Source organism: Grampus griseus (genome assembly GCF_964374135.1).
Source record: "Grampus griseus genome assembly, chromosome: X".
Lineage (NCBI taxonomy): Eukaryota > Metazoa > Chordata > Mammalia > Artiodactyla > Delphinidae > Grampus > Grampus griseus.
This window is the reverse complement of record NC_138999.1, coordinates 88,393,144-88,419,995: the sequence shown is the minus strand read 5'-3', so window position 1 is coordinate 88,419,995 and position 26,852 is coordinate 88,393,144. Positions and strand designations below refer to the sequence as shown.

Genomic DNA, 26,852 nt, shown 5'->3' with positions numbered 1-26,852 from the left:
GGACGCGAAGGCGCCGTGAAGAGCGGAACACAGGCCCTCACTGGGGCGCAGCGGTCCTTTCGGGCCCACCCGGGCAGGAAGCCCCGGCCGCGGGGAAGCCAACCTCGGGACACAGCCGGAAGCTGGTGGGCGGAGCCTTCCCGGCAGCCGCGACGGGCAAAGCCAGGAGCCAATGGGGCGCTGAGGCGTTCCCCCTGCGGCCAATGGGGAGCTGACTGAGGCGGGGCCGGACCAGCCGCCTGGTAACGGCCGCGTGGTAACCGGCTGCGCGCTGCTAGGGCTGAGCGGGCGCTCGGGCTTCAGGTGCGCAGGTTGAAGATCGAGGAGGTGAAGAGCACCACCAAGACGCAGCGCATCGCCTCCCACAGCCACGTGAAGGGGCTGGGGCTGGACGAGAGCGGCCTGGCCAAGCAGGCGGCCTCGGGGCTCGTGGGCCAGGAGAACGCGCGCGAGGTGTGGCGGCGGGGCGGGGGCTGAGGCATGGGGACTGAACTGAGGGGGGAGACCGAGGCGGGGACGGGGCTGAGGTGGGCCCAGGCGGCGCGGACCTGGGGGTGGGGCGTGGGGAGGACGTCCCGGGGCGCGGCGACGACCCCGCGGCCTCGCTTCTGGCCGCGAGTCCTGACTGACCGCCGCTCGGGGCCAGGCCGTCCGCGCGGCACGGGGGTCGGCGGGGAGTAGATGGGCCAGGTCCCTGCTCTCCGGGAGCTCGCGTTTCAGACACAGACGTTTAAACCGCTGAACAGAAGGGCCGTTATTAGACTTCGGGGATCAGTTCCTGCGGGGCTCTGCGGGCCCGGGCACGGCGTTTGAGTTGCTGTGAGCGCAGTGGGAGGCTCTGGGACTTTTATAATCGGGAGGTGATCCGCCTGAGCAGGTGGCAGGTACAGAGGCCTTTCTGAACATTCCAGTTAAGCCCACTTCTGCTAAGTGATGCTGGTGCCAATTGCCTTCGGCCGCATTATCATCACAAAACTGTTCAGGCTCTTTGTGTGTGTGTGTATTTTTTTTTTTTTTGATGAAAACATTGAGGGTGGGAGAGGTCACTTCACCCATCCGCTTGCCACCCAGTTTAGTAATAGTAATGCTGGAGTTTGTGCCTGTGTGCCCCTGACTCCTGAAGCAGCGCGCTCTGTGGTAGGACCGCCCCCTTCGGGCCCCCTTCAGCCCTAACGTCAGCCCATTTTGCCCCTGCGGTGGCTCGGCAGCTACAGAACTCCTGGAAAAGGCTCTTGCCTCCTAGCCTGATTGTGCTAATAGAAAGGGCCAAAGAGAAGCCTCTGGTTTCCATTTGGAACATCAGGTTTCCAGAGAGGAAATAGTGACAGGGCCAAGGTGACTTTGAAATTTCTCTTTATCCAGCTTCTGCTCTCCGAGGGCCTGTCTCTGCAAGTAGCTGACATTGTTGAGTGCTTTTCACGTGCCGAGCACTGTGCTAAGCAGCTCCGTTTCCATTGTCTTATTGTTCATCACCACCCTTATACCTGTCCCTCCTTCACTTTGTTGTGACACTTTTCAGACATACCAAAAAGTTGAAAGACTTGTGTAGTGCGTACCTGTGTTCCTGAATTCTACAAGTAACATTTTAGTCTGTTGCTTTGTCTTCTGTCTGTTCATTTATCCATCTAACAATCTACTTTTGCATTTCAAAGTAAGTTATAGACATTAGCATACTTTACCATAAACCCATTAGCCTTTGTGCCACTATGCTATGAACTCTGTTTTCAGATGAGGAAACGGTGGTTCCTAGAGGTTAGGTTATGGATCTAAGGGTACTCGGCTGGTAATTGGTAGAGCCAGGATTTAAACCTAAGTCTATCTGACTCCAGAATCCATACTCTTGACTCTGACGCTGTGTACCTCCGTACGAATATGAGCTTCCCAAGGATAGAGACCGGGTAGTATCATATACCCAGAACTTGACTCATTATAGGGACTCAGAATTTATGTACTGAATTATTAGTCATCCCACCTCTGCTACCAGGTCCTTGTCTGAGTCTGGTCACATCAGCAGCCTCCTTGATGTTTAATGTCCTCATCTGAAAAATGAGAGTTAGACTAGGTTATCTCTTAAAGGCCCTTCCAGTTCATACTTTTTAAATTTTGGAATTCACTGGACATGTCTCACTGGAGAGAAGGAGCCTAAATGGAAGAAGATTAAATGCAAGGGGAAGTGTGTGAATAAGAGTACGTAGCCAAGGTTGGCAAAGGCTCTTCTACCTCTTTTGAGTTGCCCAAAGAGTTCCAGTGCTGAGGATTATGATATCAGAGGTTACTGTGGAAAGACCATAATGGCTCTTTTGTCTTTTTAGAAATGCAGCGTCTGAAGAATATCTTCTAGGCTGTTAAGTGCACTGTGCTTTTCCAGCTGAGCCAGAAATGGAATAGGGCACATCCACATGCATTCCTTGAACCCACGTTTTTGAGGGGTTGTCTAAGTGTGGGACCAAGGTACGTCTCCACAGTCCATGGGGAAAGTGGGAGAGGAGATAAGATGTGCTCACAAGACCCTGTCCACAAGGTACTACCCAGGTAGAGGAGCTATGGGCCTGCCCTGAGGCAAGGACGGTGCACCTTGGAGACAGTTGTGCTTTCAGTTTTTAGATTGGTGTGAGAAACCTTGAGATTGGGTGTTTAAGGAGTGTGACTTTCTCAGCCTTACTCCTTTAGAGTTAAATATTATAAAATACATAAAACCAGGAACCTATTTATGGAATATTTGAACATATATACACACACGTATCAATACGCAGTCAACTCTTGAACAACATGGGTTTGAACTGCATGGGTCCACTTATTCGCAGATTTCTTTCAATCAATACGTATTAGGGTGCTACATGACCCCCAGTTGGTTGAATCCAGGGCTGCTGAACCACAGATATGGAGGGCTGACTGTATAGTTATACGCTGATTTTCGCCTGCGTGGAGGTTGGGCGCCCCTAACTTCAAGGGTTCATGCGAAATACATGCTGTATGTATATAATGTCCATACCTGTCTATATATAATATAGATGCTGTAAATGGCTTAATACTCCGAATATTTAAAATATACGAACAAACAAGTAATTTAATCTTGAGGATTTGAAAGGCATTCCTTGGATCTTAGGATGCTGTAGGTTAAACCTCACGTGCAGCATTTGCTTACAGCATTCTGGGATAGTTAACTGATGGCCAACTAGTAGAATATGTCATTGATTCTTAGCCCTTAGTGGGTTAATTTGGGAATGTGATGAAAGCTGTGAGCCCTCCCTGGAAGAATGCACATTTGAACATATACACACAGTCTTGTTTCCAATTTTGAGGTGTGTGGGCCCCTGGAGTATATGCCACTGCTCCCATTTGTACCCCTCCTGTCCGTTCTCCACATAGCAGCCATCAAGATACTTTAAAAACAAATTTTCAGAACATGACATGTGGCCTAAGACTTTTTCACTGGCTTCCCATTACATGTAGAATAAAATCCAAACTTTACTATGGACTGGAAGATTCTGTTCTGAGTGCTGCCCCTCCTGCCTCTACAACCTCATCTTCCCGGTCTGCTTGTTTTCTGAACTCTGGTCAGCACAGCTTTTCTGTCCCTTGGACATGCCAAGCTCATTCCTGTATTTTGAATTTATTGTTTCCTTTGCTTGGAACACTGACTCCTGCCCTGCCTGCAACTTCGTATATCAAATATAATGTCAAAGAGGCCTTCCCAGATCACTCTTTATTATAGAGTAACCTCTGCCCCCAGCCACTTGCTCTTTTGTTGCCCTTTTTTCTTCATAGTAGAGATTCTGTGTTTGTATGTCTCCTCCACTAGGACATGAGCTCCATGGCCCTCTACTGCCTCTGGCGCCTAGAATAGCGCCTGTGGTGTCCTGGCACTCGATGAGTCTGAGTTGTGTGGACCAGACACTGGAATTTTTCCTCCTGTGAAACATTTTAATATTGATTTATTATTTCTTTCTATTGTGGTTTCTAGGCATGTGGTGTGATAGTGGAATTAATCAAAAGCAAGAAAATTGCTGGAAGAGCTGTCTTGTTGGCAGGGCCTCCTGGAACTGGCAAGGTACTCATTTTCTCTCATTTTTTAAAATCTACCCAAGAGGATGATCTTAATGTGTAAGCCAAATTCAATTTGTATCTTAACTAGTCTTTGTTTAGCTAAATTGGTTATACGTATGTTTTTAAAACCGATGTGCAATAATACAGTTGAGTATCTAAAATCCATGCTTCTAAAATTCAAATTACCCTGGCTGACCTCCAGAGAAAAGAGAGTGAAGTCTTCAAAGGTGTCTTATTGTCTCTGTAATTTGTCTTTTATCTCTTTCAAGTTTCCTTTGCTTTGGAAATACATTTCTGTTGGCCTAGGGCTTCATAAAATCTTGGGAGTGACATCTGGGAAAGAAAACCAGTCAGCAAGCAATTTTCCAAATGCTAACTTGACCCAGCACTATTCTGGCTGTGTGAGAGATGGAAAGAAAAAGGAAAAAAGAATTAGAGACGTGATTTTTATCTCCAAGGGCCTTATAGTCTCTCCAGGGCAGAGAGGACACCATGGCAGCATGAAAAACTCCAGTTGAGCACTAAGCTGCGAGGCATCGCCCGATCTTAAATGCAGCTGGAATTGTAGCAGGAGGTGACACTTGGCTTGGTGTGGCTGGAGGGGTTGAAGCTTGACATTTGACTTTGCAGGGAAGAAAAGGGCCTTCCAGGTCGAGGGTGCAGGACAACTTGTGGGATCTGTGAGGGGCTTGGCTGGGTGCTTGAAACGCACTAGAGTCCCCAGTCTGGGCCCTGCTTGTTCTTCAGGAGGGCTGCTTGGTGCAGGAGAGGAGGAGCCTGGGGGAGTCATTGTGTAAAGAAAGGGGTTCCAGCTCTGGTGCTGAGACCCCAGGCAAGTCCCTTAGCCTTTCTGAAGCAGTAGCACAGCCCTGCCTGTTTGAGGGAGTTATTAAAGTGGCGGTTGTAAGATGATGACTCTAATTATCATTTTGAAGTCATATGATTGAATTGATAGTATGTCTTTTACTGGTGTCTAACCATAGAGGAGGAAGTGCTATATTTGTGAACAAGTATAAATGTGAGCTTTAATTCCCTTTCTGCTTGTCACTGTATTTACCATTTATTTGCTTATTGTTCCTTCTCATATCTTAGACCTTTGCTCTCCCTCCATTTCCTTCCTAAAGTACATCATTAAGAAGTTCCTTCTAGAAGTTTGTTGGTGGCAAAGTCAGGTTTGTATTTATTGTGTTGCCCTTGTTTTGAAAGATAGTTATATTGGATATATAATTCAGTTGACAGATGTGTTCTCTCAATACTGTTTCTCTCAGTGATATTTGCTACCTTTTGGCTTCTACTGTTGCTTTTGAGAAGACTGGTTTTGAGGATTTTGTCTTTTCTCTCTGGATGTTTTTGGGATATTTTGGTTTTGATGTTTCACTGTGATATGTCAAAGTGGATTTATTTTCATTTATCCTGCTTGATATGGATCTGAGTACATATTGTGTCTAATAAGTTCTGGGAACTGGTCAGCCTTTGTCTCTTCAGATGCTACCTTTCCCTGTTCTCTCTCTTCTCTTCTGGAACTCCAGCTAGGTGAGGACCTCCACTGCAGAGGTCCTCCACTTGGGCCGAGTTTGCCCCCCGGGGAACATTTAGCACTGTCCTGAGATGTTTTCGGTTGTCACACTTGGTTGGGCCGGGAGTGCTGCTGGCATCTTGTGGGTGGAGGCCGGGGGGGTTGCAGGGCACCCTGCAGAGCACAGAGCAGCCCCTGCAGGAGGAGTTCTCCAGCCCAAAATGCCCACGGTGCCAAGACTGGGAAATCCTGGGCTGGAGCTTCTCATTTTGTCTTCTTAGTCTTTGAACCTCTTTTATGTTTTCTGTTGTTTTGACTCTTCCGCGTTCTGGGTAGCTTCATTAGACCTCTCTTCCAGTCTGTCTTGTAAGCTGTTAGGAAGCTACTCTTTAATCCAGCCCATTGAATATTTTCCATTTTGAAAAATTTGAAACCTACAAAAGAGTGGAAAGAACAGTTTGATGAATCCCTCTGTACTCTACTCATAGGTAACTAAGGGTAAATATTTTGTGAGATTTGTGTTTTCTCTATGTTACTTCTGAACCATTTGAAAGTAAGTGCAAAGGGACCTTCTCTGTCATTCCCATGATATGGTCATCCACCCAAGAAATGTAATGTTGCTAATAAAATAGGCTAATATCTAGTTTAGCCAATATCTCCAAGTCATTTCAGTTTGTGGCTCTTTCATTTTTTTATATTTTTAAATTGAATTATAATCACATATCACACATTGCATTCATTATTGTCTCTTTAGTCTCTTTATCGAGAACGGTTCCTGTCCCCTGCATTTTTGGTTTGTTTTCTTTTATGACACTGACATTTTTGAAGAGCCCAGGACAGTTGTTTTGTAGAGTACCCTGCAGCTGTCCTCCAGTGGTTGTCTGATTGTGTCTGAAACATTCAGTCCTTTGGCAGAACGTGATGCAGGTGATGTGTCTGGAACCTGCATCACAACAGGGGGCTGACGCCACGTTCTACTGTGAGGGGACTGGTTCCCTCTGAAATTTATAATCATCTGGGAAGTGACAGTTCGAGACGTCCTGAATATCCTTTTACCCTATGGCTGTAGCATTCATTGATGGTCATTGCCTTATCAGTTATTGCATTGGTGGTTGCAAAATGGTGATTTTCTAAATCTGTCGTGTCCTCTACATATATTAGCTTGCTTTTTTTTTTTAATGAAGAAGCCCCTCCCTCCCCCACTCATTATTTTTAATTTCTTCATCTCTTCAAAATCTGTTTTTTGCTTATTTGTTTGTTTGTTTGTTTTGGCCGCGCCATGCAGCTTGCAGGATCTTAGTTCCCCGACCAGGGATCGAACCCATGCCCCCTGCAGTGGAAGCGTGGAGTCCTAACCACTGGGCCTCCAGGGAAGTCCCAAAATCTGGCTATTCTTGATAGCCTCTTGTTCCTTGTTCGTGAAATACTTTCTTATTTATTTTGTATCCTGTATCTGCTTGTGGACTCATGTTTGATCAAATCTGAGGCTTCCCTGATCTCTTGGTTAGGGCCGAGTGCTTCCTGAGAGGACTTGGGAGGGCCCCTGCTGTGCTGCCAGCACAGGGTACGTGAAGGAAATTTTGTGGCTTGGGTTTTCTGGCCATCAGGCAGTGTAGAGACCAATCCTTAATCTGTTTGAGAGCCTGCTGGTGAGACTTCCTCAGCCAGAGCTGTGGTGAGACGGACAAGCCTGTCTTTATCCCTTGGAGATTTTCTCTGTGGCCACCTTGTCTACTGACGTGTGCCCTTCAAGGCTTCTTTTTATCCAGGGGTTTCTGGCATCTGTCAAACACCTGCCCAGCTTTTCAGAGTAGTAAAATACCTTGCAATGATAGTTTACTACTTTGGGTCTATCATGACTACTTACTTATTCTAGATATTTTGTAACAGGAGGGAGTGGCCGTGGCTCTAGTGGCCGCTTTGCTGGAAGCATGGGTCTCTGGTGCTTTTGTAACATTGTATCCATGGACCTCAAGGTTCAGACAACTTAACTGAGTGGCCGGCAGGAGTGTGGTGCTTGTTCAGAGTATGGCCATTCCCCTCCTGAGGCCTTCACACTCTTTTTTTTTTTTTTTTTTTTTTTTGCGGTACGCGGGCCTGTCACTGTTGGTGGCCTCTCCCGTTGCGGAGCACAGGCTCCAGACGCGCAGGCTCGACGGCCGTGGCTCACGGGCCCAGCCGCTTCGTGGCATGTGGGATCTTCCCGGACCAGGGCGCGGACTCTCAACCACTGCACCACCAGGGAAGCCCTACACACGCTTAATAATGGGGCTTTGTGTTTGGGTTTTAGAAAAAGGTGTTCGGATGAAGTTGAAAACAAAGTAGGTTTTTTAATCTTTTGGCAACAGCCTCTTTTTTGTGCCACTTGCATGGGGGGTGGGCACACAGAAATAGGTCTTGGAGATTGGGGTTTGCATCCTGACCCTTCTGCTTGCTAACTGTTTGACTTTGGGTGAGCTGGAAATTTCTGAGTTTCAGTTTCTAAATTCACAAAAGGTGAACTAGATTATCAAGTTCATAGGCTGCTTGGGAGGGTTCAGTGGGATCCCTCGTGCAAGTCACCCAGCCCTATATAGTAGGTGTATGTATAGTCTGCACAGTAGCCATATCATATGCCAGCCTTCTGGGAGCCTTTAAATGGAGGAAACTAAACACACCTGAAGCATTTCTTAACCAAACATTTATCATATTTTAATGGAATATGTCGATCATCTCTTCTGTATTTGGTAGTGGTGGGGGTCTGCATTGAATCAGATGCAGCATTGTCTTTGGAGTTCACAACTGAGGGAGGGGTGTTGGGGCCTGTAGCGACGGGGAAGAGAAAGAGGAGTGACTGGAAAGGTGGCGGGCTTTGGATAGAAGGTGAGCGTGGCTGGCCTGAGGCTCTTGCTGGGAGTCCTGGTGTCATTGTGCTGCTACATGCCCCATTATGCTCCAGAGATTTTCCCTTCGCTCTCAGGATACAAGAGAATACAGCTTTAGAGGTATCAGCCTTGAGGGCACAGACTCAGATGCCTACTCAGACGGGCAGTGGGGCTGAGTGAAGCACCCGGGAGCCCGCACGAGCCCTTGCTGGGGAGGCAACTGCCCACATGTCCACTCCCAGTGCTGCTATGTGGTCACAGGGGCCCCTTGTGGCCAGACCTTCTTGCTTCTCAGAAGAAGCTAAATAATTGTATTTTTATGTGAAATTTCCCAACATTAGAAAATGGGCAACAACTGAGTTTAAAAACACACATGAGGACTTCCCTGGTGGTGCAGTGGTTAAGAATCCACCTGCCAATGCCAGGGACATGGGTTCAATCCCTGGTCTGGGAAGATCCCACATGCCACGGAGTAATTAAGCCCGTGCGCCACAACTGCTGAGCCTGCGCTCTAGAGCCCGTGCTCCGCAGCAAGAGAAGTCACCGCAGTGAGAAGCCTGTGCACCACAATGAAAAGTAGCCCCCGCTCGCCGCAACTAGAGAAAGCCCGTGCACAGCAATGAAGACCCAACACAGCCAAAAAAGAAAGAAAACACACATGAGACTCTGCAGGCCAAAAGAGGAGCAGTCTGTGGGCAACTAGTTTGCTACCGGTGATCTAACCCAGGACTTTGATTTGACAGATGAGGAAGTCAGGCACCAGAGATATACCATGTACCCAGGGTCATGTATGATAACACATATATATGGAATCTAAGGGAAAAAAAGGTCATGAAGGACGTAGGGGTAAGACGGGAATAAAAACACAGACCTACTAGAGAATGGCCTTGAAGATATGGGGAGGGGGAAGGGTAAGCTGTGACAAAGTGAGAGAGTGGCATGGACATATATACACTACCAAATGTAAAATAGCTAGTGGGAAGCAGCCACACAGAACAGGGATATCAGCTCCATGCTTTGTGACCTCCTGGAGGGGTGGGATAGGGAGAGTGGCAGGGAGGGAGACACAAGAGGGAGGAGATATGGGAACGTGTGTGTATGTGTGGCTGGTTCACTTTGTTTTAGGGCGGAGGCTGGCACACCATTTTAAAACAATTGTGCTCCAATAAAGATGTTAAAAAAACAAAAAAAAACACTGACAATAAACTTACTTCCATATATCTTAACGAATTTCACAAAGAAACAAAGAAAAAGAGGTTCTGAATGCAGTTTCCATAATGATACAGCCCCATCTGACGCTATCTCCTGTGTACTGTTGCTAGGTAAGTCAACTTTGCTTTCTGAAAGTAAAGTCACATACGACATCTAGTTTAGTTGTACATATGTGTGTTAGAACAAGAAGAATTTGAGTATTTACCTTTAGGTAAACAGCATCACAACTGTTCTGTTGCTCCCCTTTCCCAATTCTCTGTGTTAGATAAAGCCACTCCTCCTCCTAAAACCACGGGCACCAACTCCCAAAGTGGCCACCTCAAAACAAAAAAGATAAAAGAAGGAAAATTTGTTCCCGTGAAATCCTGCCAAATCACATGCAAGAGAAATGGTTTATCATGCTGCCTAAACACAGTGCCTGATAAATGTAATGCCTAAACTGGACCCCAGATACACAGATCTTTAAACATAGAGTTTCTTCCCCGCCCCTGTGATATATAGTAGAGCGTGGTGACAGGGCCCCACTGATGTAGCTAAATGTTTTCAAAAGGTCCTGAGGAACTCCGGATCGTCATCTCAGAGAAAGAATGATTGATTTGAGTTATCAGGTCTGACAGGAGCAAAATCTGACTTAAGAGGGATAATGAGGAGGCCAGAATTGGACTTCTGGTCAAAAAAGTTGACCCCAATCACCATCAGGTGAGCATAGATAGGCTCGATAAAATTGTTCTGCATCTTGCACTGTTGATCTGCTCATCTGTATCTAATTATAACAACTATATCAGGTCTTGGTATCAGATTCCATCCTATGACTACATGGAGATGTTTCCTAAATCCAGCGTAAAGTTTCATAATAGGCTCTATTTTAAATAAAGATATGCCTCCTTTTTTGTCTCTTGAATTTATGTGTCCCACAAATAATTCTCCACAGTTACATGAGACACAGTGACCTGCACGAATAACTGTCTTCTCTTACAATTCTTTACACCAAACTAAGACATTTTTCAGTAGGCCTAGAACCACAGAGTCTCTTGTCTTTTCTTAATACCTCAACTGTAACCACAGTGGAAAATTTGATCTGTTGCATTTTCTTCAGCTTATTTATGCATCCATGCCACATTGCAGGAACCTAGCAAAATAATCCAAACAATGTAAAGCATCGTTTACCGAGGCCAGCAAACCAGAAAGATCAGATCACACTTATTTTGGACATACTGATGATCCTGCAGCTTCCCACACAAATCAGCAAAATAGGTGTTTCTGGATTTGCAATTAAAAAAACCCCTACGATATATATTGTCCTCCTTTCTCTGTTCTTTCTGTGGAGACACAGACGGAATATGCACTGTAAAATCTAATGAATTCAGATTCCACTCATTTGTAATTGTTGTAATTCAGGCACGGGGAGTATGGTGACTAAACTTTATGATACCTTCTTTTCAGTGTTTATTTAAAAGAAGGAAATGTTTTCAGCTATCATCAAGCAATTCATAAACCACTCATATACACATATTTCACATATTAGAGATACGTTTATATCTATACACAAACCTTAAATAGAGGCCATGAAATAGACTCAAATTTGGGTCTAATTAGCGTGGCATCCCAAAGAGCGCTCTCAAGATCTCAACTTTTCAGTAAGTGGGGCTGATTTGCCAGATTTTGTGAATTAGTAAGGCTGAACCCAATGTTACCTTCTGGTGAGGAACCTGGTGGGTGAGCAGAACAGAGTCTGGAGCCAGACGACCTGTGGGCCACTCCTGGTGTTGCCACCTGCAATATCCGTGACCTCTTAGTCAGGTGATTGATTTAATACCTCTGGACTTCAGTGTTCGCATCTGTAAAGTTCTGTAACAGTACGTAATCTATAGAGTTACCTCTCTTAAATGAGTTACCCTTCTCAAGTGTGTGGCCCACAGTAATCACTCTACCCTTTTCCTCTGAAAATAAAAACTACAACTCATTAGATTTGGTTTAATTTCCTTTAGACCTGCCTGAAACTGAAGTCAACAGCGCTTACCTCTACCCACTGCTTAGGCTCTTAACAGTACTTTCTACAGCATGCCCAGAACTGTGGTTTTGGGGAGGACTTATTTCATCCTTATGTGTTAATTTGTTATGTGTTAAATTTCATGTGCTATCGGGGGGGAAAAAAGCACATAAAATTAACACATTAGAGTGGGGTGGGTGTAGGTAAAGCCCAAGCTTGTGCGCTTAGAAGGTCACTCAGAGGCACCAACATCACAGAGCAGTGCTAGGACTCTGCACTATTGTTTCTTGACTGCTTTTTTTTTTTAACATCTTTATTGGAGTATAATTGCTTTACATCGTTGTGTTAGTTTCTGCTGTATAACAAAGTGAATCCGGTATATGTGTATATACATCACCATAATGCCTCCCTCTTGCGTCTCCCTCCCCCCCTCCCTAACCCACCCCTCTAGGTGGTCACCAAGCACCGAGCTGATCTCCCTGTGCTATGCGGCTGATTCCCACTAGCTGTCTGTTTTACATTTGGTAGTGTATATAAGTCCATGCCACTCTCGCACTTCATCCCAGCTTACCCTTCCCTTCCCCTTGTCCTCAAGTGCATTCTATACGTCTGCGTGTTTATTCCTGTCCTGCCCCTAGGTTCTTCAGAACGTTTTTGGTTTTTAGATTCCATATACATGTGTTAGCATACGGTATTTGTTTTTCTCTTTCTGACTTACTTCACTCTGTATGAGAGACTCTAGGTCCATCCACCTCACTACAAATAACTCAATTTCATTTCTTTTTATGGCTGAGTAAATATTCCATTGTATATATGTGTCACATCTTCTTTATCCATTCATTTTTCAGTGGCCACGTTGGTTGCTTCCATGTCCTGGCTATTGTAAATAGTGTTGCAGTGAACATTGTGCTACCTCTTTTTGAATTATGGTTTTCTCAGGGTATATGCCCAGTAGTGGGTTTGCTGGGTCATAACCCTCTTTCCCTGTTGGTGGGAATGTAAGTTGTGCAGGACAACCTTTGAGGACTGAGGAAGGTAGAGTATCTTTTGTATGAGGAGAAAGACCTTCAAGGGTCAGTTCTGGAAGTTTCCACGGGGTACCTTTTCTGGTACCCAGAAAACAAGAGCAGGGAGATGGCAGTGGAGAGGCAGCTCTGGTGGTCTTCAGTGGGGAGGGAGCTAATAAGGGTATAGTCCTTCATCTGGGCACCTCCCTGGCAGCCCCCAGGTCACCACTGTCTGCAGCTGAGAGCCAGGAGTGCTGTCGGGTTAAAACCTTCCCTGGGTCATGAAAGGGTGGGCACAGGGCCTGGCATCCAGAGAGAGTCCAGGGCTTGTCTGCTTACTTCACCTCCATTCTCTGTCTTCCCTTCCTATATTCTCCACCCTCAGTTGGGTTCATCCCTAACTTTGTGCTAATCACCACTCCTACCATTCACACTTGGCTGGGTGGTAAGAAAAACAATAATACTCATAAAACTGAAAGAATAAACCCACAATAGTAATAAAAGATAGCAACAATTATAGCACACATATTAGATGAATTACTTGCTCAAGATAAGTCAACCAGCCAGTAATGGTTCCCAGTATCAAATCCTGGTCTTCTGACCAAAAAGGCCCCACCCCTAACCCCTGTTTCTATATTGAGTGTACTTCTATGTTAGGACTCAGGCTGACACAGGGGAAGAGACTCAACCCAGGTCCTGTGGTCAGTTGATGGCTCTGGAACTGGACATACGTTTGATGACTTCTGTCTAGCTGACCTGTTCCTGTTCTTTGCTCTTCTGTGCTAATCCTTCTTCCTGGGGCTCAATAAGAAATTGCCTCTGGTCAAACTAGAATGAAAAAAAGGAGACAAGAAAGCATGAGGAAAAAGGAAATGATGAAGCACCAAAGTTCACTTCTTGCTGCTACATTTCCAGATGCTGTTTCAAATCTATTTTATAGGACAGAGGAGGCAAGGTGGGCCAGGAGTAATATATCTCAAAGTCCTATTGCCTGCCAGACATTCTTTGAGATTTTCTCCTTTTCTTCTTACAAGTCTAGAAGTAGGCGCCCTTAGTCCCATTTTACAGAGGGCCAACCTCAGACTCACGGAATGTGTAAATTTTCCAGGGTCACATGTCTACACTTTGCCCTCTACACAGATCAAGCAGCAGCCTCCTGTTTTAGATGATAGAATTCCAGGGCTTAAAAGACTGATAGTGGAAACCTCGCCTGATGTGGAATCTGGGCTGTGTCATGCTCCCCATTGGACATGAAGATGATGGTAGGGATGAAATCCTACTCCGTGGGCCAAGAGGACTGGGTGTGGGGGCCACAATGACTAACTGATTCTTGAGGTGCTGAACTGGACCCAGAAGGCAGCACAAGCTGTTGCCCTTTGGAAAGAGAACCTGAATGGTAGGATATTAACATGTACACAACTACTATATGAAAGGGGTTTTACATTTTATCTCATTTAATCCTAAACTCTTTTCAAGACCAATAGGTACTTATAAATGATCAGAATCAGAATTTTTTGTGTGTATTTTTTAAAATTGAAGTACAGTTGATTTACAATATTGTGTTAGTTTCAGGTGCACAGCAAAGTGATTCGGATATCAGATTATTTCCCATTATATGTTATTAAAAGTTATTGAATACAATTCCCCGTACTTTACCATAAATCCTTGTTACTTATCTATTTTATGTATAGTAGCTTGTATCTGTCAGTCTCATACTCCTAATTTGTCCCTCCCACCTCCTTCTCCCCTTTGGTAACCATAAGTTTGTTTTCTATGTCTGTGAGACTGTTTCTGTTTTGTATATAGATTCATTTGTATTATTTTTTAGATTCCACATATAAGTGATATCATATAATATTTGTCTTTCTCTGTCTGACTTACTTCAGTAAGTATAATATTCTCTAAGTCCAACTATGTTGTTGCAAATGGCTGAGTAATAGTCCAGTGTGTGTGTGTGTGTGTGTGTGTGTGTATGAGTTTTCATTTCTTTCTGGATATATACCCAGGAGTGGGATTGCTGGATCCTATGGCAGCTCTGTGTTTAGCTATTTAAGAAACCTCCATACTGCTCTCCACGTGGCTGCACCAATTTACATTCAAACCAACAGTGTAGGAGGTTCCCTTTTCTCCGCACCCTCTCCAGCATTTATTATTTGCAGACTTTTCAATGATAACCATTCTGACTCATGTGAGGTTTTGATTTGCATTTCTCTAGTAATTAGTGATGTTGAGCATCTTTTCATGTGCCTGTTGGCCATCTTTATGTCTCCTTTGGAAAAATATCTATTTAGATCTTCTGCCCATTTTTTGATTGAGTTGTTTATATTTTGATATGGAGTTGTATATTTTTGGATATTAACCCCTTGTCAGTCACATCACTTGCAAACATTTTTCTCCCATTCCATAAGTTGTCTTTTCATTTTGTTGATGGCTTCCTTGACTGTGCAAATGATTTTAAGTTTAATTAGGTCCCATTTGTTTATTTTTGCTTTAATTTATTTTGCCTTGGGACCCTGATCTGAGAAAATATTGCTACGATTTATGTCAGAGATTGGTTCACCTGTGTTCTCTTCTAGGAGTTTTATGGTGTCACATCTTATATTTAGGTCTTTAAATCATTTCAAGTTTATTTTTGTATATGGTGTGAGGGAGTGTTCTGATTTCATTGATTTACATGGAGCTGTCCGGCTTTCCCAGCATCACTTGTTGGAGAGACAGTCTTTTCTCCATTGTATATTCTTGCCTCCTTTATTGAAGATTACTTGACCGTAGGTGGGTGGGTTTATTCCTAGGCTATCTGTTCTATCCATTGATCTATATGTCTGTTTTTGTACCAGTACCATGCTGTTTTGATTACTGTAGTTTTGTAGTATGACCTGAAGTCTGGGAGGGTTATGCCTCCAGCTCTGTTCTTTTCCTCAGGATTGCTTTGGCAATTCTGGGTCTTTTGTGGTTCCATATAGATTTTTGGATTATTAGTTCTAGTTTTATGAAAAATGTAACAGGTATTTTGATAGGGATTACATTAAGTCTGTCGATTGCTTTGGGTAGTATGGCCATTTTAACAATATTAAGTCTTCCAGTCTAAGAGCATGGGACACCTTTCCATGTCTCTGAATCACCTTCCATTTCTTTTATCAATGTTCTATAGTTTTCATCATATAGGTCTTTCACCTCTTGGTTAAGTTTATTCTTAGGTATTTCATTTTTTGATGGGATTTTAAATGGGATTATTTGTTTACTTTCCTTTCTGATATTTCATTATTAGCGTAATGAAATGCAACAGATTTCTGTATATTAATCTTGTACCCTGCTACCTTGCTGAATTCATTTCAGGGAACAGAACTTAAAAGTTAAGTAACGTGACCTAGAAACAACCTTACCAATTGCTGCTCCAGGATTCATAATCTGGAGTTACACAAAGTAATCTGGAGTTACATTTTATCCTATGAACTGACATTCGACATCCTAGAAGGCATTATTATTCAGTTGTTCTCTCTAAAACAACTTGAAGTGAAATAAAAACACTAAAACTCATTAAAAAGGATTAGATATCCTCTGCATTACAAAAGTCACAAAAGGTGTGGAAAATCTGGGGGATATTGTATTCAGACGTAGGTTTATCTCTTCAATGTACAAAATATTCTTAAACAGTAGAGTTAGGTCAATGATATCAAGAGCAGATGCACAGAAAAACCACTTGAAAAGAAACCAAACTAAATAAATTAATAGGAAATGAATCATATTAAGCAAACAGGGTTGTCATGATGTACAAAGTAAAATATGATGACCCTTTTTCTGCAAAAGAATATATATGAACATGGGTGTATGAGGGTGATTAAATATGTTAGTGCATTACATACAGAGAAAAATCTGGAGAGTAGGCACCTATAAGTGAAGAGAAACTCTCTTTGTATTATGGTGGGCAAAAGGTAGGGACAGATGGGTGTGGCAATGTAATTTTGGTTTCTTAAAACGCATGTCTATATTTTTCCATACGTGTTAAACAAAGAGAAGTATTCATTGGTGCCCTAACAAAGTACTGAGATAAGTTTTGTTAAACAGGTATATCAGCAGCCAAGTCACAAAATAATAGTGCAGAAATACATTTATTGACTTAGACAGTAAACAGATTTCTTTGGTAATAAATCACTGAGTGTGGATTGTTGAAGATAGAAGATGTTTTTATTTTATAACTTTGCATTTCTATGCTGTTTCCAGAATGGAAACATTGAATAAAATGTTGAAAATACAAAAGATTGCAAACTGATTACCAATACGCTATTCATATATTCATGGCTTCGGAAGCAGATCAAAAGAATTGATTTGACAGTTTTTTGTATGTGTGTGTATTTGTATACATCCCTTTGCCTCAAATTTCTTTACACCAATTATTCATACACTAACTCATGCAGCTTTCGACTCAGTTCACTTAGGGGCCAGATTTCCAGTCCCAGGGCTTGAAGATCCCAGCATGGGCATGAATACAGCAGGATCGCTGCCAGTGTGAAGTCTAGAAATCTTGCCTTTAAGATGAAATTCATTCCCCTCCCCACCAACACCACAGTCCCTTCCATCCCCCATCCTTTGCCAAGGCCCCAGTTCAGACTTTTACACCTGCAGTTCTGACTCTGGTCACCAGGTGGCATCGCTCTCCATTTTCTACACATTTTTCTTTTTCCCCTCAATGGAAAATATATATTTTAAAAACAGAAGTGAAAAGTTTCCTCAAAGTCTATTGTAAAAAACCAGGTAAAGTGTGATCTTAACTTACTTTGAAACATTCAGATGTGTATAGAAAGACTAAAAGGGCATATGTGTAGTTTCTATCCTGCTTCTCATTCATTTATTAATGTGTACTGTGTGTGTACCATGTGACAGGAACTGTCAGTCCAATTCCTTATCTGCATCCCAGCCTCCCTCTTTTCATCTCCAGAACTTCATAACTGGAAAAGCCCCCAGAAGGAGAGAGAATTGACACTATCTTATTTCTGCACATGCCAAAAGGCTTCCACATCTCTTCGCATGGTGAATTAGATATGTTGAAGGGGAGAATTTGTGGGCGGAGGGGTGAACAGCAACACAACTCCTAGGAGTGAAGACAAGGTGAGATATAACCAGGACACTTTCTAAGCGTGACTGTGGCTTCAGTATCCAGTACAGTAGATGTCAGAGTAAAGAAAATGAACAAGAACCAAAGAGAGGCCTTACAGAATGATGAAAGATCAGGACACCAGGGAGACATAAAGATCCTAAATGTGTACGCACCAAACAAAGGAGCCTCAAAGTACATGAAGCAAAAACTGACGGAGCTGAAAGGAGAAAGAGCCAGATCTATAATTATAGTGGGGGCCTTCCATACCCACCTCCCTCTTAGCAAGTGACAGAATTACTAGGGAGAAAATCAGCAAGGATACAGGAGACCTGAATAACACAGTAAACTAACAAGATATACATGACATAAAGAGAACAGTCCGCCCACCAACAGCAGAGTACAGGATTTTCCCGGAGGGTCTCTGTAACATTCACCAAGTTAGACCATCTCCTCGACAATCAGAAAAACCTCAATAAATTCTAAATGAATTGAGGGACTTCCCTGGTGGTGCAGTGGTTCAGAATCCGCCTGCCAATGCAGGGGACACAGTTCTGAGCCAACGTCAGGAAGATCCCACATGCCGCGGAGCAAATAAGCCTGTGCGCCAGAACTACTGAGCCTGTGCTCTAGAGCCCTCGAGCCACAACTACTGAGGCTGCGTGCCGCAACTACTGAAGCCCGCGCGCCTAGAGCCCATGTTCCGCAAAAAGAGAAGCCGCCGCAACAAGAAGCCCAGGCACCGCAACAAAGAGTAGCCCCCACTAGCCGCAAGTAGAGAAAGCCCGTGTGCAGCAATGAAGACCCAACGCAGCCATAAATAAAGAAATAAATATATTAAAAAATATAAAAATAGGGGCTTTGCTGGTGACCCAGTGGTTGAGAATCCGCCTGCCGATGCAGGGGACACGGGTTCATGCCCCAGTCTGGGAAGATTCCACATGCCGTGGACCGGCTGGGCCCGTGAACCATGGCTGCTGAGCCTGCGCATCCGAATCATGTGCTCCACAACGGGAGAGGCCACAACAGTGAGAGGCCCGCGTACCGCAAAAAAAAAAAAAATTAAATATAAAATAAATAAATATAAATGAAAAAATGAAGAATTGAAATCTCACAGAGTGTTCCCTGGCCACCATGGAATCAAATTAGAAACCAGTTATAGAATGCAAAAAGAAGAATCCCTAGACACTTGGAAATGGTGGTTGAAACATCATTCCAGGTTATCATTCATACCCTTATTATAGAAGGGCTGAAGTTAGGAAGAGTTGCCTGCTGAGCTGAAAGGCATTTCAGGCTGGCCCAATAGAGAGGTCACTCTGGCTCTTTCCAACAGAGTATTGTTCAGGGCAAGGCTGGAGAGAGGGAGACAGTTCAGGAGGCCGTTACATCAGTGCCACCTGACATTAAAGCTCCAAGTGCACTGGCAAAGGAAGTCCAGCTAGCTTGCTGGTTGTTAGTGGAATCGGTTTGGTGGCTCATTGGATTTGGGAAGCATGAGAGAGGTATTGGTGTGGTTGCTGGAAAGTCCTGAGAGAAGGCAAGATTCGGGTGCCTTCCTGGTATCTATATGACTGGTGTCCAGTGTAACCCATGGACGCATACACCTCGGTTCTTTATCAGTCCTGCTCCACTGTTTTAAAAGTTTCAGCGCAGTTGTCCTCTCCTCCCTCCTCCCTCTTTGTCCTCCTTGTCGTCCTCTTCCTCATCCTGCTCCTCCTCGATTCTTCCCCTGATAGTGCCATCTGTCGGATAAGGCTGTCCTCTCTGCACAGGCAGAAGAGTGTCCTTTCTGAGGCTTGTGGGACTGGTCCCTTAGGCCAGGTTGGCACTTTGCCTGCCCTACCATGCTGTTAGCCTAAGACATGGTACGTGGTAAGTGGACCACAGATGTGTCTGCAAACTTGTATTTTTGCTCCTCTTTTCAGAATACAGTGATGGTGGTAGACCACCTCAAGGAAGAAAGAAAGGTTGGAGTTCTTTCCCAGGTAATTCTGGCGAGAGGTGCCCTCATTATGAACACGATGGGTGTGAGCCTCAGCCCTCACACCTCCAGGAGGATGATGGAAACGTGGTGAAGAGGGATGTCCAGGAGGACCCCGAAGTAAGACAGTAAGTGGCCAGGCAGCAGGGTTTGTACACAGCAGCCCCTGGAACTATGCACCGCTCTCACGCTCCGTGGACTTGTTTTTCTTCTCTCACTGCAAAACTGAAGCATGCTAGAAGTGAAATAATGGTTGAGCAATCCTAATTGTAGTGCTGGTGTCAAAGAGGCGAGGGTGTACAGAAGACTTTCTTAGCACTTATGGCCACTCACCGTCCTTCTCTCCACATCCCCCCTGCAGCTCTCCCTGTACCATCCGAGGCAACAAGAGAGGAGTGAAATGGCATAGTGAAGGCCACATGCATACTACTGTGTAGAGAAAGAGAAAACCTCTGGAGAGAGAAAGGGGGAGGACACACAAGATGGAACCCCAGGGAGCTGGTTCAGGGTCACAGTGAGTATCCTGAAAAATGTATGGAATGTGCAGGAGAGAAAAGGCAGGGGGAGTTGTGTTGGTCTCATGTAGAGATGCTGGTTTCTTTCACTGGGGACAGTTTGTAATCTGTCCTTTTTATTACCAGGAGTTAACAGTCTTGTTCATCTAAGGGCAGGTTCAGAGAAGCAATGTAAAGGGAACAGGCTGACCGTGAGGAGAACGGAGGAGCCTGTCTCAAAGCAAAGATGGAAACTACTGCCAAGGATATGGAGCAACTCCACATTGGAGGTCTCAGCTTGGCAAGCTGAGTGTGGGAGACAGAGGGTCGAGCCTCTGGAGACCTTGTCTGAGGGGCAAGCAGTGTGTGCGCTGGGTAGGATCTCCTGGAAATTTATAAAAGGAACATCATCTCTGACACCTTGATTATGTGGAAGAGAGTTTGACTGGAGAGAAAGAGTATTTAGGAAATCCATATTACGCACACCCATAAGAAATCATGCCAGTGGTCCCTTCTTTACAAGCCCTTTCAAGCTCAGTAGAAGGCCGGGAAAGAACAGGAAAAGATTCGTCCTCCAGCCTAAATTCCCTGTTGTCTGTCCTCTCTCCCATGCCTTCTTTTCATCCTTAGATTCCTTGTGGGATAAAGTATGACAAGACATGGCTAATGAAGTCAATCCAGAGCCATTGCAGTGTCCCGTTCACTCCAGTGGACGTAAGAGAGGATGCCGAAGCCAGACGCGTGGGCACAGGGAAGGGGGAGAGAGAGACCTGGTTCAGCAGGGTCTGCTGGCTTCTGATTCTATTGCTGTTGTATTCAATCCCTGTAGTTCCACTTTATGCAAAATGGGGCTCGGTTCTTTGTCCAGGAAGCTAGCACTGCCTCTGCATTGATGGATGTCAGCTACAAGATTCGTGACGAGGAGAGCCGAAAGGTGTGTGTCGAGGGCGTTACGTGTACCTCATCCTGAGGAAGGAGTACAGGCCAGGGGCTGGTTGTCTTCTTTGGAACTAGAGTTCCTGGTGCTTACCCCACCTCTTCTTCCTGCAGATACCTGTCTTTGTCAGCCCCTCCGCTGTTCCCTACTCTGTGCGGGATAAGTTGAAGCCAGAAGAAATGGAGCAGCTAAAGGTAATGGAGACTCACGGCGAGTAGTGTGCCAGCGCTCAGACCCACCTCTCCTTCCTACAGTCCCCCGTCCCCCTCGCCCCCGATTTCCCTGCCACCACAAGAGCCTCAGAGCGGCTCTCTCCATCTCTCTCTCCGCAGCTGACCTTGAGCAAACGATTTGATGTCTCCCAGCAAGCTCTTGACCTCCAGAGGCTCCGCCTTGACCCAGGTACGGCTGACAGCAGTAATTCTAGGGCGGGTGAGGGCAGAGGGGTCTTCCTGGAGGGAGACTTAGGGATGGTAACGTGGGGAGGGGCTGGTGCTGGCCCCACACCCCACTCAGCCATCCTATTCCCTCCCCTCTCCTTCCTGAAGACTTGGTGGGCTATGATATTGATATATTTCTGAATCGAAGAAGCTGCATGGCTGCCACCCTGCAGGTCATCGAAAAGTATTTCCCTGAGGTGAGGCTGTAGGCCCAGTGCTGGTATTAGGGTAGGGGATGGAAGAGATGGGGAGGAGGGCAGATTTGTCTCCAAGGTCCTAGATAGTAACCTTCACTCTACCTCTTCTTGCCCCAAAGCTGTTGTCCTTGAACTTGAGCAGCAACAAACTGTACCAGCTGGATGGCCTGTCTGACATTATACAGATGGCCCCCACGGTCAAGATCCTGAACCTCTCCAAAAATGAGGTGAGAAGAGGGAGCCAGGTCAAAGTTGGGTTGAGAGTGGGGGGGGCATGTTAGTGGCCATCAGAGTGATGACAGGAGGCAGGTGAAGGTACCTGTGTGGGAGGGAGGGGTCTGGGGGTGCAGGGATCCAGATGTCCCTCTTTCCCTGGGATTCCTTTTCCCACTTCCGCGCCATATTTCTCAGCTGACGTCTATGTGGGAGTTGAGCAAGATGCAAGGGCTGAAGCTTGAAGAGCTGTGGCTGCAAGGGAACCCATTGTGTGACACCTTCCCAGACCAGTCCACCTATGTAAGGTCAGTGTGAACACCCTGTCACCCTTCTTGGTGACCTTCACCCATGGCAGCCTAGACTATCTGTGACAGTGCCCCTTTGCCAAAGGTGGCAGCCCTGGTCTTCTGGGAGGATCACAGGCCCCACCTTCTGCTCTCTCTGTGCCTATCACCGGTGAGGAGTTTCCTTCCCCTGACCTGCTCACCTCTGCAGGCGCTCTGGGGTCTGTTTCCAGCTCTCTGCGCCCAGCTATATTCCAGCAAGGCCTCCCAAGAGTGTGCCCCAGGAAGCAGGACTTCTCCTCCTCACCAGGACCAGGAGCGACCAGCCTTGATTCAGATGCTGGCGCCCTGGACTGAGAAGGGTCCTCCAGTCCAGGGCCTCTTGCTGAGAGAAGCCTTCCTTCTTCGTGCTGAGATGGGGTTTGCCTCCCCCGTTCTGAGAGGGGCCCTCTTCCTCTTCCTCCAAAGGGATACCCCCTCCTTCCCCAGGTTGACATGGGGGCTTTCCTGCGTCATGCTGAGGGCTGAGGCCATGGGTGGCTGCTGTCATGACATCCATTCTGCTGGCCCAGTGCCAGGAGCTGGACCCTCCTTGGGAAAAAGCAAGGCTCCGTGAGTCAAGGGGCCAGATGTGGGCCCCCGCCAGTGATCAGAGGGCTTCCCGAGGCAGGAGTGGAAGGCAGAGGGCAGAGGTGGTAGAGGAGACAGAAGGGCAGGCCTGAGGGGCACTTCCCATCCCTCCCTGTGCACGTCGCATCATCCCGCCTGGTCCTTCACAGGAGCCCTGGGCAGCCTGAGACAGCTATGATTCCTCAGATAAAGAACCAACTCAGACAGTTGCAGGGGTTATCGGGAGAGAAGACGGTGATCATCAGAGGGGGCCACGGATCCTCAACCCCATACTGAGCTGGGACCTGACCCTTTCCTCCTTCTGGGGAAGATCTGCCCCCATGGCTGCTCGGTTTCCCATGCCCAAGTCTGGCTGAGCTCACACAGGTGCCAAAGTTTCAGCCAGCATCCAGTGGGCCCCCAGCCCAACACGTGCATATTTTCCCTTCCTACCTGGTGTGTCTGGGCGATTCTGGGGCAGGTGAAGAGCCGCAACAAGTGTGCCGTTTCCCCTTTCTTCTCTCTTCTTCCCTGACCCCGACCATGGGAGAGCTTCTTTCCCTTCCCTTTGTTGTCTCTCTCTCCCCTGTCTCTGTGCCCCTATGTCTCTCTCATCTCTCCCTTCCTACCTTCACTCCCTTTCTGTCTTCATCCCCTCCATCTCCCTCCCTGAGCCCCACCTCACTCACCTCGCTGGCCCAGCATCCTGGGCCATCCCTGGGGGGTGTCGGGGTCTTGCCAGAGTGCTGGACCCCCAGTGAGGTAGCAGAGCCCCGGGCTCCCACTCCATCCGCTCTTCTCCCCACAGCCTTCAGTGGGGCCCTGGAGGAAGGGAGGGAGGAGAAGGAAGCCATGCAGCACGGGTTTGAAATGCTGGTCCCTGTGGCACTGGAGAAGGGAGTCCGAGTAGTCTGGGTGGGAGCTACCCAGGCGAAGGAGAGGAAGGGAGGCAGGGAAGGAATATTAAAGTGAAGGTACTGAGAGAGATGAGGAGACAGTGCCTTTCAGACAGTAAGATGACAGATGCTCAGTGCTCAACAGGCAAGTGGACCGAAAACCCTTAAAATCAGGAGCAGAGGTGGGCAAAGGGTGCTGCTGGATTGGCCAGAGCACACTGATCTCTGTTTATGGTATTACTGTTTTAACTCAAAGGAAGCATTGCAACCTTGAACCATCAACCACCTCTTCTCTATTTTTGGTTTTGGACAGGGCCATCAGAGAATGTTTCCCAAAGTTGTTACGCCTGGTAAGTGCCTACGTAAATCATTGTCTCTTAACGAATGTCGGTGGCCTCTGCACCTGCCCTCAAGCCCTTTGGGTCTTGCCTAGATCACATATTAGCATCAGAACCTTAACCATTTTGGGGGACATGGACTCCTGAAAATGACATGGATATACTTGCTGGAAAAATACCCATAAATACCCACACGCACAAGTTGCATATAACACTAGAGACTTCCAGGACCTCATGATGAAGACATCCACTGTAAGCTCTCCCATGGAATTTCCAGTGCCCTTTCACACCTGACCTCTGACAGTCACCCTCACACCTGACCTCTGACACTCACCCTCCTGGACCCATCTTTTTCCCCGGTAATCCAGGAACACTCCCCTGGTCTCCACTCCTGATTTCCTCTTCCCTTCTCCAGGATGGGCAGGAGTTACCCTCACCAATTAACATTGACGTTGACACTCCCTACGTAATAAAGCCCTGCAAGGTGACGAAGAGGATCAAACAACATTTAGCGAGGTGCAGGAGAGGCTTTATCAGCCACACAATCTCAAATGCCTTTTGATTCCAGGAAAGCTATAAAGGATCTGAGACACTGAAGAGTCTAATCCTGCAATTCCTGCAGCTGTAAGTACCCTTGGGAGTCTGAGCAAGGGGAGGAGGGCTCGGACAGTTGCGGCCACCTAAGCACAGGTCTGCTCATCGGACTTCTCACGTCTCATTTGAGGTCCAGACCACAGAGATCGACTGTCCTCATTACTCCCCCTCAGGTATTACTTGATCCATGACCGTGGAGACTGACAGCATCTCCTTGGTGCTTATCATGAGGAGGCCTGCTTCTCCCTGACGATTCCCTTCCACTCCGAGGACGCAGCCATGTGAGCATCACAGCCCAGACTCTGCTCCCGGGCCGTGTGACTCCGCAGCAGGCACAGGCCAGCTCCTACATACGCCCACCACCCACTCTTCCTCTTTGTCTCCTAGAAGCACCTTGTGCAAGTACTTCAAGGACAGCAGGAATATGAAGAAGCTCAAGGACCCCTGTGAGTGTGTGATGGGAAGACTGGGTGGGAAAGGGCGGTGAAGGGGTCAATCATAGGGCCCAGGGCGTGGCAGCCCCTGACCTTCGCTCGCTTCCCCTCCCCTCACAGACCTACGGGTCCAGCTGCTGAAGCACACAAAACGTGTCATTGTGCACACCCTCTGTGTGTTGCCCAAGACTCAGCATGCCTTCAGCTCCTTCGTGGTGGACATGTGGTTCCAGACGGTGAGCGCCTGCTTCCTCCCTCGGGCGGGCCCAGGAAGCCGCAGGTGGGTGGGAGGTGGAGGTGGTGACTGGGTGCCTGGGCTTTTCCCTTTCAGTAGATGATGCTCTGCTTTTCTGTCAACAGGGTGTTCAAGGAAGGTGAGTGTGTGTAGACCCCCCTCCCCAGATGCTTCACTGCTCTCTCCCCCTGCCCAGGGTGTGCAGGGCAGACAGGCGTGGGGACACAGGCTGTGGAATTTGGTGGCTCTCATCCCAGATCCTTACTCTGAGAACTTGGGCCGTTACTGAACCTCTCAGTTTCCTCATTTGCAAAATGGGGTAGTAGTATCCACCTCTTGGGCGGCTGTGAAAAATGCACCCCGTGAACTTGTGTAGTGTTTGTCATGGGCCCTGTCACTGGGCGCAGACTGCTCTTATAGTTGCCCTCCCCATACCCGACACCTTGGCCCCTGTGAACAACTACCCTCTCAGCATGAATGTCCAGTCACACCCTGACTGGGGACCACCACGTGAGCATGTACAGCACGTGTGGCTCTAAGGGGTACTGTTGTTTGCTGTTGAAGTGGAAGGAAGTTCTCAGGGCTGTGTGCGTGCCTTCACCCGGATCTTCATCGCTACCCCTGCCAGCTATGCCAGGTGAGAGCCCTGTTGTGGACGGGAATGCCCATCCCAGCCTGGGCTCAGGGGCGTGGGAATGTGGTGGCGCAGATCTTAGGTTTACTCAGAATTGTGGAAAGCCAGCAGGGAGATCCCAGGAGCAGTCTAGCCTAGTGGTTAAGAAGAACATGGGATCTGGAAGTGTGAGTCTTCATGGGCTCTGGAATCGGCCTATGGGTTCTCTCCTTGACCCAACACTCACTCGCTGTGTGACCTTAGTCAAGTCACATGACGTCTCTGTGACTCAGTGTCTTCTTCCGAGAATGGCGATCAGACCGTCCACTCCTTGGGCTGTGGTAAAGGGTAAATGCAAAATTGCCCGTGGGTTGGGGATAAACCTATAAATCGAGTGAAGGTGGTAGACAGTCTCTCCAAAGGTGGGCTTTGTGGGGAGGGGCAGAGGTACCAGTAACGGAACCTGGGATACAGACACAGCAGGGGTATGGAAGGAAACTAGTTGCTGAGTGGCAGTGGGAGCAGGATCGTTGTTTGGGGTGTGGGGTGGTCCATGTGTCCATGTCTGAGGGCTCATTTTTCCTCCAGTCTATGCATTGTGAATGACGAACTGTTTGTGAGGGATGCCAGCCCCAGTGAGACTCAAGAGTGCGATCTCCATCCCAATGCCTACACCCTCCTCCCTCTCCCAGGAGCAGCAGGAAATGGTGCAGGCTTTCTCCACCCTGTCTGGGATGAAACTCGAGTGGTCTCAGAAGTGAGTGCTGGGTGTGCATGGGAATGTGTGGGGGAGTGAGTCATGGAAACTTGAAAGCAATTTGGAAAAATAGCTTTTTGAATATTTTGCTTCCAAAAA

The 26,852-nt window shown here is 46.8% G+C and overlaps 2 protein-coding genes across 2 annotated transcripts in view; both read left to right on the top strand.

Moving 5' to 3' along the window:
• Nucleotides 1-26,852, top strand: part of LOC309817577 (nuclear RNA export factor 2-like) — a gene marked incomplete at its 5' end in the record, with an annotated part of 107,932 nt that overhangs the window by 78,377 nt on the left and 2,703 nt on the right. Inside the window, 10 exon segments of the mRNA XM_082646862.1 lie at nucleotides 21,897-22,004; nucleotides 22,189-22,298; nucleotides 24,096-24,132; nucleotides 24,689-24,744; nucleotides 24,888-24,907; nucleotides 25,269-25,384; nucleotides 25,483-25,522; nucleotides 25,948-26,020; nucleotides 26,585-26,642; nucleotides 26,644-26,753. Coding sequence (XP_082502988.1) covers nucleotides 21,897-22,004; nucleotides 22,189-22,298; nucleotides 24,096-24,132; nucleotides 24,689-24,744; nucleotides 24,888-24,907; nucleotides 25,269-25,384; nucleotides 25,483-25,522; nucleotides 25,948-26,020; nucleotides 26,585-26,642; nucleotides 26,644-26,753 — 728 coding nt within the window.
• On the top strand, nucleotides 321-21,789 carry LOC309839437 (nuclear RNA export factor 5-like; the record flags this gene model as incomplete). Its single annotated transcript, XM_082681190.1, has 9 exons — nucleotides 321-453; nucleotides 3,965-4,051; nucleotides 19,654-19,837; nucleotides 20,071-20,223; nucleotides 20,834-20,917; nucleotides 21,033-21,137; nucleotides 21,254-21,334; nucleotides 21,473-21,542; nucleotides 21,689-21,789. The coding sequence occupies exons 5-9, from the start codon at nucleotides 20,870-20,872 to the stop codon at nucleotides 21,787-21,789; spliced, it is 405 nt and encodes a 134-aa protein (XP_082537316.1). The 5' UTR covers nucleotides 321-453; nucleotides 3,965-4,051; nucleotides 19,654-19,837; nucleotides 20,071-20,223; nucleotides 20,834-20,869.